The following is a 16,502-nucleotide window of genomic DNA, read 5'->3' as shown; positions in this document are numbered from 1 at the left end:
ATCATTGTGAGGGTGTACAACACACTTGAGCCAAATCCTATCTCTGTAATCCCTTAAATTAACCTTGAAATAAACAAAACCAGAATCATCCAAATAAACCACATTTTCACCTCGACCCTGACACTGACTCATGGAAACACACTGTGATCATTTATTTTAAACAGTTATCTTTGTACAAAAACAAGAAGCGACATGCTGCTGGGTCACTTTGAGTAAACCAGTAGACCTTAACTTACCCACATATTTGACTTTAAGCTCTTATCCTGACTCCTGCAGGACTTTTCCAAATGTTTCCAACCTGAAGGATATTTTCTGTTTCATATGTGTGTTAGATCTGTGTTTTTGGTATCTAAAGCAGCAGGACATTGAGCTCTCTTGTGCAGATTCAGGCTGTCTTTGAAACCGTCAACTATACTGGTACTGATTTGGCTAAAATGCAGAATGCAGTATGTGAACAAACATGAGATCCGCAGTAGGCCAAAAATGCCCCAAAAATATATACTACAGTATGCATCAGACCAGTCTTCCACACATATTCTTTCCCACAATGCAAAGCACCAGGTTGGATATCACTTCCAGTCACCCCTGTAGTGTAAATGATTAAAAGGTGTCATGACACTCTTCCTTGATTTCCTAATCATTTGGCCACTAATGTCAAATAATATAACTGTAGTTCCAGACTGTAGAGCTTCCAAGAAATGATATGAATTATATGAGGGTTTCATTAGTTTTTAAAGCTTTATTCTACTACATTGAGATTGAAAATCAAATGTAGGGGATCATAACATTCATTATTACTTGGGTTAAACGTGTTAACTGGGTGTTTTTTGGGGGGGGGGTCGTGGAATCTTCTCAGTGATTTAACACCCTGACACAACTTTTAAGAGATGCAGAGGACTGAAGCGGCATTCAGTCGATCATTCTTTCCAACAGAAGCTTCCTGCGGCTTTCTTCTAAATAAAAACTGTTTGAAGAGCAAACTTTTTGCCAGAAGCTGGAAATTTACAGGGGCCAGTCGTCTGCTGTGAGTCAATAAAAACAGCCCAGTCAATGAAAAAGAAGCTTTTTTCCTTTTAAACCCATGATTCGAGAAATTTACTGCGGTGAGCTTACTTTTTAACATCAAATAACCCCAGGAGAAGTGTAACTGATTGTTTTAAGCTGGAAGGCTTGAGACACATATTGGCAGATTTCAGTTTGTTTTTTGTCAATTTAAAGACAATAAAAAAGAAAAAAAGGCGGTCTAATTCTCTTCACTGACAGCTTGTTTTTTATGCAAAAAAGGGAAGTGAAAAGGAGCAAAACAATGGGAACTTCTGTGTTCCTTTCATTAGAAGAGAATTAAAGTCCCCTGACAAGCCTCAGGATATGATGCAGTAACTGTTATAATGATATGTGTTGTCCAACTAACCACTAAGCTACTCAAACACACCCAAATATCTGACCTAATGGTGCCCACAAATGGGGTAGTAGCCTACTGAGTATTAAGATCTGGGATGAGGCAAGAGAGTCACTGATGACAGAGTCAGCCTTTATATCAATGTGAGGTGATGCTACTTCATTTAAAGGCACCAGATTGCACAGTCACATGATGAATGTCATCACTCGGTCCATCTAGCTCATGTTAGTTTTACTATTCCTGAACATTCCCTGCAACTTTCACATACAGGCTCACTTCAACTTTATACAGAAATTTTAAAAGGGGGCTGCATGTTTTATAACAAAAAGAACAAAAAAATACCATTAGCAAAAAAATATTGACAATACCATTAGCCTCAGCGTTCGTGTCTGTTAAGAGCTAATTAGCAAATGTCATCATGCTAACATACAGTGCTAAACTAATATGGTTATGTTCCTTCATGTGTTTGATGAGTAAGTACGCAAATGTTTGCTTCTTTCTGACTCCATCTCAGCAATCAGTTGTTTAACCCATGGACAGGTTTACAAAAGATTTTTGTAATTTGAGTCATTCATAATAAAAAAGCGCTAAAGAAAAACAAACCTTACTCCTGTACCACACTTAACTCAGCCCACTGTGAGGTAACAACATTAAGGGAGCAGAGAGAATGGGTAGTAAGATATTTACATAAAAAAACGTGTTTTCAGTATATTTGAGAACATGTTTGTGAAAAATGGGAATTATTTCAATAACAGTCAACATACGACAATTTGCAAGGCTGGTTCTTATTAAATGGTACAAACAGATCTGTTAATATTTATCTAAATATATTTCAGGTTTCTAAAAAATAATTCAACTGTTGGCTAAATATTTTTAGTAAAAAGTAGCAGGCTTCATAGAGTGGGAGAAGTAAAAATTTTAAATCAAGGAAATAAACTGATAAATAAAAGACTTTTTACACCACAGTATATGTGTACTGATCCTTGAAACTGAAGGTTTTTGTGTGTGTGTCAGCTTTTCAGCCTTTTTTCATCCACACTAAGCTGTTGTAATATGTGCTAATGTCAATGCGTGCGTCTCACCCTCCAAACTTGAACTTGCTATTCTCCCCCAGGAAAACCTCCTTGTTCTTCCTGCGTCCAGAGCTGCGACCACCCATCACAATTGCGAACAGGCTTGCTGTGGCCAGAGCCAGAAAGGTCAGCATGTCCACCCTCATGTCTCACAGGTTTCCCCGCCACCACTGACACAACGGCAGCATCCCGGCCACAGCAACCCACCAGCTCCAGCTCCAGGTCTCTGCAGACTAACTCTGGTGGTTCTGGTCAAACATCCCACAGCCGCTGGAAGTTTCCACAACCAGAGAGATCCAGAACATGGGCAAAACTTCACTCCGAGGAAAATGCATGAGTGGTCCCTTGAAGTTTTTGGTTAAGTGCATGTGTATATGTTTGTACATGCAAATATTTTTTCAGCAGTTGTTTTTTTTAGTTCCTTTGTGTCCTGCTGAACATCCCGATTGCGATGATCTCCAGGAGTTTTGTCCTCTCTCCAGCTTCAGTCACTCCACCTGTCACAGTCTGTTCCTGTGCGCTTCATCTGCTTTTCTGTGCATCTTTCTGCCTCTGATTAAAATCGATATGAATCTATTCTTCGTGGCAATAGAGGAATGACACTAATTCCACTCTAATCCTCTTATCTGCAGCCGCAGCAATCTTTCACTAACCTACAAACAGTCACACACACACACAAAGCCATCAGTAATCAGGATTTTCTCAGCAGGACAATGAAAAAACAGGCACCTGGTGTGATTATATGAGGTGAGCGCACACCTCCACTATGTGCGTTCATGACTGTGTTTGTGTGAGAAAACTAATCGAGAGTTTGGAGGAAGCTCAAACAACAAAGGGTGGTCAAGATCTTCCGAGGCTTAATCTTTGTTTAAATGAAGCGAGCTGCTTTTAATCCAGATTTAACTAAAGCTTCCTACGTTTACACCTATGTAGCACATAATCTCAGGCACACAGTCTCACACACAAAAAATATACTGTGCACCTCAAATACATGCATCTAACACACATTTGGTTTAGCTGATGCATCCGTGCTATGTGAAGTTCTTTAGCCTTTGCCCCCTAACCTATTTCTCAGAGTTTTCTAAATAATTCATATTCCAAGACAGCTTCTACTGTTTCAAGACAACGTGAGATTCACGATTGCTGTGATAGACTCCTCAAAAGAAAAGGTAAAAAATGGCCCCTATGTGGTTGAAAGTTTTATGTTTGTTGTACGAGAGTTCAGGGTTCTGGTGCCCACACATGAAAGTGAGTCACTGCATTGGGGCTTCCCTAAAGAAGAGAGAACAGAGCCAATGAAAGTACCCAGGTCAACTAAAGGTTACTCATCGGCATCTGTGATTGTTTTACTTCTTGTTAAACTGAATTTGTCGGAATTGTGCCAAGAATCAGCATTTTTTACAGAAGTATAGTCAAAGGACTGCATGCCAATGTGACCTTTGTAAGAAACCTTTTTTTCTTGTCAAGTTGTTTTACAACAACAGTTATCTATACAACACAGAAAAAGAGTACTGGTCTCAATTATTAAAAAAAAAAAAAAAAAAAACCAACAGGGTCTGATCTAATGATTTGTTTTCTGATGTTAGTTCTCATCTAAAGAAAAGGGCTAAATGATTTATATATCGCTTTCAATGTATTAATGTATTACAAGCACTATATAAAAACATAACGTTATTCTATAAGCATGGCAGAAACTCAAAGGTAAAAATAAGTAATTCAACCACTTGATACTCAAACCCTGATAGTTGAGCGCTACAGCTTGTTTTAATCGAGTGTATTGTTTTTTGTTTATGAAACACTTGAGTTGGGATCAAGGCCAGGACTCCACTTTACACCAGATTTCTTGTTCCTGGTTAGAAAATAAATAAATATATATATATATATATATAAATATTTAGTAAAAAATGCAGTCTCGCATAGCTTTTAAATCATAATAATATTTGATAATAATATGCTGAGGTACTCAGGGAATAAAGGGTTATATAAGGGTCCAAATGTAAGTCAAAGATAGGAATAATTATGGATATAAAAAGATTAGGCATTATCAGTATTTGAGCCTGAAGTGACATCCAAACTTATGCCAACAAAGTAAAAAGATGAATAAATTGAATGTGTAAATCCAAAACTTAAAGACAGATCTTCAACATTTGATGTGCGGACTTTAGGCAAGGGTGTTTATTCTGTGTGCTACATGAAAGTCCATTGTGTGTGTTAGGTGCTCGCAGGTGTGTGACACCCTCTCTGTGGGCTGTCTGACATACAAGTCATAGCTGCTGGTATTACAGCAGGCACTAAAACAGAGCTGCTCTTTTAAGCAAACCCCGCTGACATTTGATGGAGCTGCAGAGGAAACACGGTCTCATATGGAAGGTTGTGAGTGTGTATGTTTGTGACTTTACTAGTCACAACCATTCTCCACCCATTCAGAAGGGTGTGTGTGTGTGTGTGTGTGTCTGTGTGTTTGGGAAACGACCTTACCCTGCCTAGTCTGTGTGTGGTGAAGTGTGTGTGAGCTGCCTATTCTCTAAATAACCTGTTGATCCAGTCAAGCTAACACTCAGCCTCAGGAGGCAGCCGACTCAAGCTCTGCTCCTCTACCTCTTTCTCCTGATTTTCATCTGAGTCACTCTGAGTGTTTTCTCAGCTTTCACACACGTTTCCCGGCATAGGACCTGACAGATGGAGCTCATTTCAGCACACTAACAGCTCAGTGTGGTATCCCAGGACTATAAACTGTTCACTTCAGGTTTTACCAAGAAAGTTTTTCTTCTGATGACCCGGGACATCTGTAAGTACAAAGTTTAAGCTTTTGTTATCTTTTATCATGGATATCAAGTACTTCTCTTCTGATTAAAATAATGTTAAACTAGTTATTGGCACCTCTATAAGGAGTTTAAGGTCTGCAGGAATCCATACTGGTCATCTTTTAAGTATCTGCAGCCAAAAGATCTTCATTTTAAACTTTAGTTGGCATTTTTAGACACAATATGGCTTGTTTCATTCATTGACTGAGATCAGAGAGTAAAAAGTTAATAACTCATTATTATGAATACAATTTAGCTATCCTCCAAATGTATAATATTTGGTCCTCGTTGTTTAACACTGCTCCTTTAATGGGGAAAATATACACAGTATTTTAATACCATTGAAACTTTATTTTCAAATACATAACATTGTAATGTGGGCAAGAACTACATGTGTGGTGTAAACCAAGCCTGGATGCTTGACCCCTCTGGTAAGGGTATGTGATGGCTCAGGTTTCCTCTCAGGGGGCATTTTGATGCATGTTTCGGTCCAGTAGTCTCCTCAGAAAGCAGGGTCAGCCAAACACCCTATTGACAGTGTAATAATCACAATCTACCTCTTGATCAGTTTGCACATATTACATTCTTTTTTTTTTTGCACTAAATGTTAATTTGCTCTCTAAACTGCCATACTGTACTGTATTTGTATATATTATTATTATGCTGTTTTTTATTTTTACTATCTTATTGTTGGCATTAATTAGGGATGGCAAAGTAAGAATTTCATTGTAAAAGCAAACATGTATCGCTCTGTGCACATGACAATAAACACTTTGAATCTTGAGATGCTTAATCTGGTTTTCCCCACGTATTGTAAAACCATCTTGGTAAAATATTTGACAAAACATGGAACTAATCACTTCTCAAATTAAACATATTAACATGTTAGAGGCAGCATTGTTAGTTAGTGCTTTTAAGTGTGGACTGTCGTGTGCTACACATGTGCTGGAACATTGTTGTCACACTCGTCATAATAACCTCTTTCTCGTTGTTGACAGTTAAGTGAAATGCACTATGCTCCAGATACGGAGGGAGTGTAGCTGAGGTAAGAGTTAGTTCATTTACGACTCTCGTAAAAATCTGTCAATAATACAAGGGCTGACAAACTTTAAACCACAGCATTTGATTCAAAATGTGCAAATTTTGTTGGACGTATTATTGCTGTGAAAGTAATAATGGATGCTGGTTGGAGGAGCCCCAAATGAATGTTTGCCTTGGGCCCCAACAGACCCTAGAAGCTCGTCTGCTTTGCATGCTGCATTTCCAAGTGCATTTGCATCCCTCCTCCTTCCCTGCTCTTCAATTTTTGCTCTTCTGATTGAAAGTCATGTTTGTCACTGATGCTTCCTCTGCATGGGTTTACTGCTTATATCCCTGCTTTATAGCTTTCATTGTATGCACGGGAAGGGAAAATGTGCTGTTCCTGCCTAATGGTTTCCAAGTAAGCACGTGGAAGGGCAGGGAGATCCCTCACAGAGCCATACCGCCAAATATAAATAATTGCGTCTAAGTATCTATTTTGACAAAGTGGTTCTGACTGAATTAGAGACTAATGAAGTCAAAGAGTTTCTGTTAATAACTGGTGTTTTGTGGTGAAGTGTTGATTATTCAGAGGAAGACCTTAAACTGTTCTTATAAGTACACTTACATGTTACTGTTAAAAATGCCATCGACATTCAATTTAATTTAATTTTGAGCTGCATGCACTTGAATTTTAATCACACAGACATTAACTAAGAAACATTCTCAAGAAGTTAAACGACCTTGTTACCTTTCTTAACCTTAAATATCTGTTATTGTGGGGTTTTCCCTTTTTGCAGCAGCAGCAGTGAAGAAAGGTTCCCATTACTCATTTTAATCATGAACATGTAATGCTGTGGTTTTATGCAGAATTTTGCACATTTGTAACGCTGCATTACCTGACGGTTGGGCTGCATTCCTAAATGTTCTTTAAAAAAACACCTTAGAACAAAGAGAAATTGTTTGTATCATCCGTCATCCCTTCAAGGAAAAGAAAAAAGAAGAAGAAACTTGCTTTGTTGCAGAACACAAGCTAAGACAAAGGAAGACGCTTGCTCAACTGTTGCTCCACTTTTCATTCGTTACCATGAGGCGTTATTTGGAAAATATCCAGGTGCAGCTTTTGTTCTGAAGCCAACAGAAAGCAGTGAATAAAAGATAATGTGCTTCTTCCTTGGTCTATAAAAATGAAACAGGAAATTGTCTTCAGCTTTAATGCAGGACGGTTTCATTATTAAGGGACTAATAATGAAAGCATGAAACCTGCACGCCTGGCTCATCTCCATTTACTCCACTTAATAATAAAGTGACATTTTTCCTCTTTCTCAAGTTTTAAAAATGCACTCTTTGATGTGCTGTTCTAAGTTCACCTGTGTTTGTTTTGGACAGTTAAGAGAGTGTTGAGATAACGTGACAGGTTTGTATTGTGCGTGAAAAGATGTATCCTCTTCCTTTTCGCTTATCTATCCCTCGGTGAGATAAAAAGAGAGGGCGCAACGCGGGAAGGGAGGCTGAGGAATTTAGAGGTAGAGGAAAACAATAATGATTTGTGGAGGATGAAAGAGTGCAGGGCTTTTGAGGCCGATCTCACTTTTATTGTAATCGTTTGAAGGCGGTTTGAGGGTGAGAGCAGGCTCATCACAGGATCAAACCTGGATTCTCCTCACATAGCTGCACATGTTCTGTCACGTTTTACGCTGAATATCGTCCTGTGTCAATTTCATCGAGAATGCCTCTCTAATTAGTCTTTTTCTCTTCCTTTTTCCCTGTATTTCTGTGTGTGATGAAAGCCACCCAGAGAGATCCAAGGAAAACCCTGCCGGAAGAAAAAGGGAGGGAAAACAAGTGGAAACACTCATCTCAGAAGGAACCATGGACTGAAGACGTGACTGCAGTTGAATGTTTCTGTCCATCTGAGCAGTTAATGTGTTGAACTGTAAGGAAATCATGTCCGCAGTACAGACCTGGGCCTGTTTCCTTCTCTGGATCAGTTTCGCCACGCAGGACAAAACCCCAGGTAAGGACACAAACACGTCTTTGTCCTGCAGCCTCAACTGATCTGTTAGAGAGGAAATACTCACAGGGAATAAAATACGGGAGGATTTCCTTACAGCACCTGATACACAGATCTAGTTTGAATGAAAATATTTTAAACTGACCAAGTTGCAAAATTGAGGGAAACATTTCCTCCTGTAATAGAGAGTTGTAGCGTATTAGTCAGAAGGCTTATTCAAACATTTTCCTTTGAACGCTGACGTCAGGTATGAACTCAGGGTGGAACTATTCTCCAACCACAGAAAGTGAAAAAAAAAAAACAGTGAAACAGCTGGACTTAAAGGGAATGTCTGTCTGGTCTCAATTTAATTGTTCCAACCATGATTTCTTAAAACCAAGGTTACAGTTTGCTCAACCACTTGATTACTAACAGCTGGAGAAAAAAGAAAAAGGAAACCTCAGTGTTTTTTCTAAACCAAACAAAGTCGTTTTAGTTCCTTAACACTGACAAACTGTGACCCACTTTTGGTTTGGTTTGGGTACCAAAACTACTCGGACAGGATAAGGCCTGGTACACCGGGAGATTTTTAGCTGCAGTGCTACTACTGTCAACCAAGCAAATGTCTTTAGATGGAGTTTCGCTTTGATAATGGTCATGCAATATCATATGATGATCACAACTCTAGTGTGTTGAAAATATAATATAGGCTACAGACTTATTAAAAAGCTTTGGGTCAGATCTTCAAGAAACCATGTTTAGTCTGCAGATTTTTCAAGCTGAAACACTGTGAGACTTCACATCACTGTTTGACATGAGCAAACATCACCTGGCAGTCAGGCAGGTAAGTCGGTCAGCTGCTTGGCTACATCTTGCAGGTGTGAGTCACAGCTCTGAGTCAGTACTCTACTGCTGCCAAAGTTTGGATTTACAAGGAGAGCAGACATGAGGGGAACAGCTGTGAGCATGAGAAGACATAACACAGTAAGAGAGGTGGGGAAGGTGCTGAAAGAACTCCTTTGGAGATAAAGTCACAAATAATCCCTCGAGCCATTCATCTGTTGTGAAGCCAGTAACCGTCACTTTGTCTTACAAACACATGCATGAGAATATGAAGCACAAACACAAACAGAAAAATCCAATATGATACCCTTTTGGCACAAAACCAAGGAGCTGATATGGTTTTGACTTGGGCTATTTCCACAAGTTGTCCAGAGAGAACCTGTCAGAGACACAGGATAATCAACGTCTAATTTTAGCATGTGATGAAGGCGTTATCATTAAACATGTAGTAAGAATCCTATTAGATGCTTGTAAAGCACTTCTAGGAATCTAACTTTCTGCAGGAATTGTTTCAGTTCAACACTGCTAACGATGAGATCAAAAAGGCATCTTTCACCGAGTAAAGGTACTCAATAAAACAACAAGAGCCAGCAAAAAATATGAGTAAAAAAACCTGTTTAATAAATCATTCTGACTGCAGGCTCCTTATATTACCTTTTCCAATGACAGCTGGAGATAAACACCTGCCTATGACAACTAAAGGGGTGTGGTCAAAGGTGCTTAAACATGCTTAAACGATTGGTTCACAAATCTCTTAAAACAACAGGCTATTTGAAATCCTTCATCTCTTTACAAGCTTGTCAAAAGCAAGTGGTATTTCTTGTTTTGTGCTCAATAATCCCATTGTGAAACATAGTCAACTTCAACTAAAAGCTGTTACTAAAATAGTAAATAGTAAAATAGTGTAGTAAAATAGCTTTAAGAAGACAGAGTTGTCACCTCCAAGTCTTAAGCTCCAGCTTTGTATAAAGAAGTAGAAAAGTTCCCCTTGGTTGGAAGAGGGTGACTGCCTCTTGTAAAGGAGTTCATATACCTCTAAGTCTGGTTCTTTTTCCGCAAATGACAATGATGGATAAAAAGATTAACAGACAAATAAAGGCAGTGCCAGCAATAATGAAGGCATTTGAGGAACAGTTGTAGTAAAGAGGGAGCAGAGCTGGAAACTCTTAACCCTTCGCTGGGCAGTGATTGAACAAGACCACATGACAGAGTTTACACGTTTCCTTCATATGTGGCTGGAATTAGTTTTTGAGATATCTCAATCAAGGCACCCGATATCCATGCAAGGAGCCAACTATCAGGATGACAGCAGACCACCTTTCATTCAATGTTCTTTATGGTTACTTCCCAAGTACTAAAACATGCACCACTTTGGTCTTATTCTATTCTTTAAACTTAGATAAAAATGAAAGTAAAACAAACTGTACCATAGGCAAACATCATTCTTGAGCCAGCCTCCTACGGTATCATCATTGTGTGGTCATAGAGAGAGAGATGACTATCTAACATCTAGAATAAGCAACAGAAACAATTTCTCTTCTAAAAGTTGCTTGTACTCGTGACAGTACTGACGCTTATTAGTTCAAGAGCAAAACTGAACTCTCAATCAAGGCTCATTTCAAACAGATGACGGCTAAACATGCTGACAAGAAGAGGATGGCGTGTGAGAACTAGGGAGTTTTACCCACTTGTGTTTCTCAAGAGTTAAAAGGTAATTTTCATTGTTATCTATTAGTCATTATGAGAGTTACGTCACACCTCCACTTTTAATGTGAAGCAATAAAGGGAAGTTGACCTGATGTGTCATAATGTGCAAGTTGTGAAATACTTAGATTTTTCCTCTTTCGTCATCTACTTTCCAAAATGGTGACAAATAACTGAAGGTCACCATTATAGTGAACTATAGTTTGCATCCCTCACCGGCTGTGCTTGCCTTTGCAGCTCATACTGTCAGAACTTCCTGAGACCCAGTATTATAATGCAAGGCATTTATTTTATTACATTGACAGAAATAATAGATTAAAATGATTCAATCTTAAGTAAGCTCGAACTGCCAGCTGGGTGTGGCCATCGAGAAGTGTCACTAACTTTACACGACACATTTTGTGTAACGAGCTGATACAATTTATTTATTTGATCAGATGTCGCTGTGACGTGTGCCATCTCGGAGGAGTGCGTGCTCCCCTGCAGCTTTGTGCCAGGGAGCGAGGAGACCATTAAGTGGTACAAACAGGACGTTGTTGTTTACAAGTTCGAGCGGGACAATGACGACGATGACGATGATGATGACGATGATGATGATGGCGTCAGCGAAGAACACTTTGAGCATGAGCAGCTTCTCGGTCGCGCCTCCATTTCCCCCCACCTGATATCCCGTGGGAACGCCACGCTCATACTGAGAAGGACTAATCCAAAGGACAGGGGCACGTACAGGTGTCACGTGCACACCTCTACGAGCGAACACAATGCAAAGGTCATTGTGAAGGTTGAAGGTGAGTTTATTATTGTGACTTAATGTGAGAGTGCTTTTAGGGTCGATTGTTGTTGAAACTAACTCGTTTTCTGTCCAGTTCATTTCGTGGTGTATGATAATTAAAAAAACTGTGATTTTTGTAAGAATGTTTGTGTGTTTATAAATTATTGTGTTAACAGAGCTCTTCTGTTATCTGCATCAGAGTGACATGACTCACTGCAAGGCTATATTGGGCCTGGCATTTGGAGTCTGTCATCCGGGGCTACCGGGAAACATTTGAGCATGCTGTGAGTTTCTTTGTCTATGTGTGTGTGTGTGTGTGTGTGTGTGTGTGTGTGTGTGTGTGTGTGTGTGTGTGTGTGTGTGTGTGTGTGTGTGTGCGTGTGTGTGTAGCGCCCATCCGTTCCCTGTCTCTGGAGTTAACGAGGCTCAGCGGCTACGAGGAGATGAAGTGCACTGCTCGTGATGTCTTCCCGGCTCCACGTGTAACCTGGGCAACCGAACCCCAGACTTTGGAGGACCTCCGACCAGTCACACGCATACAGTCAAACAAACAGGGGCTTTACATGGTGGACAGCCGCCTCAGGAGGTTAAAAGGACAACCTGACCTCATCTACATCTGTCGAGTCACAACATCCTACGGTGGCCCAGCATGGACCACCTCACTCAGGGAAAGAGGTACACAAACACTATTCTTAATGACGACTCAAGACACAATGTTTTTGTTTTGGTTTTTTTTTAAAGTAGGAAGTCCCTCTCTACCATATTAGACATCATTTTTATGGGTTTGTATGAAGTATACAGAAGTTTAAAAAACTGCTGTGTGACAGATTCATATGTTGTCATTTGGAAGAACTTTTGTGACTGTTTTTTGCTCTCAACCAGAAATCAAAGGAAGTCAAGGGAGAGACCTGACTATCCCCTGCTTTGCCCCTCCCTACCTGAACAACCCCATCCTCCACTGGACTTTCACCAACAGTGAGGACCCCTCCCTCATCCTTACCTATGACAGCCATTCCGAGAAGAGCGTCTCCTCGCCGCCATGGGAAAACCATGTGGAGCTGGATGGTATGGTTCCGTTTGGAGACGGCTCTCTGCGTCTGATGGATCCAAAGCACACAGAACACACGGGAAGGTACACTTGTGTGTTCTCTGTGCCGTACAGCACTCACACCGAACGCACTGATGTCACTATTGACGGTTCTGTAGGTAAGATTATAAACACAAATAGCCTGTGTGGTTTTATTACTGGGATGCATCAAAGAACACAGCATGGATTCTTTATTTTGGCTGTAACTTTTTCCAAAACTACTTCTGAGTACTTGCCAACCAGTAAATCTAAATCAGCCCTCTCTCGCCCTCTCTCTCTCTCTCTCTCTTATCATTTAAGAACACATGGCATCGAAAAGTTTTAAAAATATTATTTTAAAAAAGTTGACGAAAACGATCTTGTTTAGGAATTATTCAACAAAAGTATTTAAGTGTGTTTATTGATTGCTCATTTGTTTGTACTGTTACCTGTGTGCAGCTGACCGAAGCACTTCAGCGAAGGTGTCTCATTGGTGGATTGTGGGTCTCATCATCGCATTGCTGGTCCTCGCTCTGGCTGGCATGCTCGCCTTCAAGAAGCTAAAAGGTAAAGATGGAATCAAGGTGATATGGACATTAAATGAGAAAAAGAAGACAGCTTGACTTGACTTTTAAATCCAATCAGAGGGCAGAAACTCTGTCTGAATGTGTGGACATATGTACGTCACCATGTGAAAATAACTTGCTTTGGTCTTGGTAGAAGGTGATTCACATTAAAAACAGCTCATCATTGATCTTTATCTGATTCTTTTGTTTGTGTATTTAGCGCAACTGGAAGAGTCTCCTTTGACTTCATACAAAATTTAAAAAAAACATCACGTTGAACATTATAGGTTAATTTGATCTGAAAACTAAAGGGTAAGGGTAAAGGCCCTCTACTCCAAATATATACACAGGGTATCAGAAAAAATACTTTAGGTATCAAAATAGTGACTCTACTACAACAGAAATAGTCTATTATAATTATATTATATATAATAAGTCTATTTTATTGATTTATTATAACCAATCATCAGTTTGTAAGTAGTCATTTAACAATAATCCAAGAAGCACAGTTTTTTTTAAGTCAAGTGTAGCACAAATACTTCAATCTTCAATACAATACGAAGTACTTACAGTATTTATAACATTATCTTTCTATCCACATAAATGTATAGTAAGTATATTACAGAAATGTTCAGTCATAAAAACATGGATGGACAAAGTAGGCCAAATAAAAATGAAATGAGTTTTATTTGGTCATCGACTAATGAAAGCAAAAATCACTTCTGAAATGAATCATTTAATGGTATTAAAAATCTTCCCCGATCAAACTCATGATCATGAAACAGGTGTGTGTGTGTGTGTGCTCACTCAGTGTGTGTTCAGAAAAGTACGAGTGCATTAAACAGATTTCTTTTCTTCAATGACAGCTAAATATAGCTTTCATTTTCCATCCATGTGAAAATACAGACTCTGTGAACAGCTACAATATACATTACACACAATAAAACTACTCCTCAAACACGTTTACTGAAAAGTAGAACAGAAATGAGGAAGTGAACTAAAAATAAAAAATAAAACTACAGTAGCCAAGTTCTTCAGCACACCTGCCATAACACACCCACACCAGTCACACCAGTTACAACTAACTGGATCCGGGTCATATTGTTAATGTAGTCAATCTTCGGATCAGGTTTTTGAACTAAATCACATTTTGAAGTCCATGTGAGATTTTTCAAATGCCATTTCCCATATCATGAGTCTCTTCTCTGTTTACAGGTGGGAACTCAAAAGACAAAAACGACCCAGAAGAAGTGACAGAGCTGCGTTTAGTTAAAGGTCAGTCTTCAAAAGAATTCACATATACTACCACATTTTAACACCAGGGGGAGCTACAGATCAACTCTTCTGATATGTTCTCATGAAAGGTTTCACTTTCACTTTTGTTTACTTGTTGATCGTTACTCTCATGTGCTTACTCCTTCCAGGTATACATTAATTTAAACTACATTTTTCAGAACTTCCTTATCAAGAACTGATCACTTATCAAGAAAGAAGGATTGCTTTTCTACTTTGAAGTTCTTGCAATTTTCCTTCCCATCACCCTCACTCATTTCATCTTCCTTACAGACTCAGCAGCTGACAGTAACCTGAACGACAGCAGCCCTTTGACTGTAGGCGGCACGAGAGGACAAACAGCACAGCAGAGTGATGCTTCGTTAACATGAGAACCAACAACCTGGAAGAATCTATCACTAATGAACTACTAACGAAACCAAAACGCATCGATACACACTGACAAGGAACTAACTGCTTCTTAGAAGTCAGGATGTTTCTTTAAGAGGAATTTATTTTAAATTATCAAAGTAGCCTATTAACTTAAGAATTGTTACTCTGCTGGGAAAAAAAGTATTCACTCAAAAAACTGGAAAACTAAACGTTTCAAATGTTTCCATAAAGGGTTGGTTGACTGTGTTGATGCAGCTATGACCCGGCTGGTTTTTAAGACTGATTCTAAAAGACATTTTCCACCACAGGAGCCGTGTGTTTTGACCTGTGGGGAAATGTTTGAATTTGTTCCTCACCCTGAAACACCGTTCCTGACCCTGCTACTGCTTTTTAATCAGTACAGCTGTGAGCAGCATAGATTTACTGGGAGACTTTCCAACTGCTGATAACATTTGCAAAGACAAGGTTTCTACTCAGGAACCAAGTATTCACTGGACGCCACCTGGAAGAAGGGCTGATAATTTTGCTCTGTTTATTGTTTAAAGTGTTTTGTTCTCGACTCTCAAGGTTCTTCAGATAAAAAAAAAAAAATCAGACCATTTGTCTCTGTTTTTGACCTTGAAGTTAAATCAGACCTCGATACTACTTGGTGGAAAAGAGTCACAACAAAGTCACAAGAGGGCTCAGAACTAAAACACACTTTTAAAGTTTAAAATGGATACATGTTCATTTTATGATGTTTTAAAGCAGGTGGTGTTTTCTTTCTGAAGTTTGAAGCAGAAGTTAAATATTCTCGTTACTAGTAAGGAGCCTGGCTCAATGATTTTGCATCTTGTTGTGTTTCATTTGAAACTTCACTGTTAAAAATGCACAGAGGTTAAACTGTGTCCTGGTGGACTAAGAAAAAATGAATGAGACAGTGAATCACAGGAAAATAAATACTTTCTTTTTGACTTGTAGAGATGAATGTTTAACCTGCTGTCGTAAAATGATGTGATCAAAGTCATCCGAAGCAGGTTAGAATAGTTTCTGCTGGTCTCTGCACTGCCATATACAGCCGTCTGTCTCCCTGATTTATACTTGATCTCTTTCACAAATGTGTCATAGATAATGTACAGTAATGCCATTAAAAAGACTTGTTTCCGGTTTGCGTCTCTTTTTAAATCTGAGTCAATACAAAATAGTCCAATGTGTAACTTTTTTTATATTAAATAATAGTGAGCTATGTATGGTCCAATTCACCTTTCAATCGTGATTTGGAACATCAATCTTAAGCCTTTTTGTCCAACATGTAAGTCTGTTTAAAACATGTTCAAATCCAATCTCTGGGGCTGGTTCAGAGTTTGACTCACAACACAGAAATTCAGGACAAAGCTGTAACATTTTCCAGTTTCCTCTGTTTAGCAGGAAGTTCAGGGTTCAGGAAACACCGGGTCAGATTAAAGTTGTTCACAGGGCTGAAGAAAAATGAGCAAACACAAAAGAAAAAGGTCTTTTAAAATCGTACTGTATGGAACTTGAATGTGAACATATAGGCCAATAAACAATCATTGATTAAATGATTGGATTCAAATTCCCACAACATTTTTTTTTATCT

The 16,502-nt window shown here is 39.0% G+C and overlaps 2 protein-coding genes across 4 annotated transcripts in view; one reads left to right on the top strand and one right to left on the bottom strand.

Moving 5' to 3' along the window:
• The window catches only part of LOC306834849 (gamma-aminobutyric acid receptor subunit rho-3-like), a 40,570-nt gene that overhangs the window by 17,145 nt on the left and 6,923 nt on the right, over positions 1 to 16,502 (bottom strand). The window contains exon 2 of one of the 3 annotated variants that reach the window (XM_079361080.1): positions 13,124 to 13,234. Coding sequence is in view for 2 of the 3 variants with exons in the window: in XM_079361078.1 (XP_079217204.1) it covers positions 2,482 to 2,618 (137 nt within the window). In the remaining variant the exon portion in view is untranslated. Of the gene's footprint in view, positions 1 to 2,481; positions 2,942 to 12,608; positions 12,693 to 13,123; positions 13,235 to 16,502 lie in introns of those variants that run through there. The other 2 variants (XM_079361079.1, XM_079361078.1) reach the window with 2 other exon arrangements.
• Positions 4,840 to 15,597, top strand: hhla2b.1 (HERV-H LTR-associating 2b, tandem duplicate 1). The gene is made up of 9 exons (XM_079361086.1): positions 4,840 to 5,260; positions 6,275 to 6,321; positions 8,087 to 8,313; positions 11,274 to 11,624; positions 11,999 to 12,283; positions 12,491 to 12,814; positions 13,134 to 13,241; positions 14,456 to 14,515; positions 14,807 to 15,597. Exons 3-9 carry the CDS (start codon positions 8,244 to 8,246, stop codon positions 14,902 to 14,904), a joined length of 1,296 nt encoding a protein of 431 aa, XP_079217212.1. The 5' UTR covers positions 4,840 to 5,260; positions 6,275 to 6,321; positions 8,087 to 8,243; the 3' UTR covers positions 14,905 to 15,597.

The sequence above is a fragment of the Symphodus melops genome, assembly GCF_947650265.1.
Source record: "Symphodus melops genome assembly, chromosome: 14".
In the NCBI taxonomy this organism is placed as follows: domain Eukaryota; kingdom Metazoa; phylum Chordata; class Actinopteri; order Labriformes; family Labridae; genus Symphodus; species Symphodus melops.
The sequence above is the reverse complement of the archived record's forward strand: the minus strand, read 5'-3'. Positions and strand labels throughout refer to the sequence as shown.

Excerpts from the sequence above, each read along its gene's own strand:
- hhla2b.1 (XM_079361086.1), top strand. The coding sequence starts at position 8,244 with ATGTCCGCAGTACAGACCTGGGCCTGTTTCCTTCTCTGGATCAGTTTC. Across the intron at positions 12,284-12,490 it reads CACCTCACTCAGGGAAAGAG|AAATCAAAGGAAGTCAAGGG; the intron begins GTACACAAACAC and ends GCTCTCAACCAG. Across the intron at positions 13,242-14,455 it reads CGCCTTCAAGAAGCTAAAAG|GTGGGAACTCAAAAGACAAA; the intron begins GTAAAGATGGAA and ends CTCTGTTTACAG.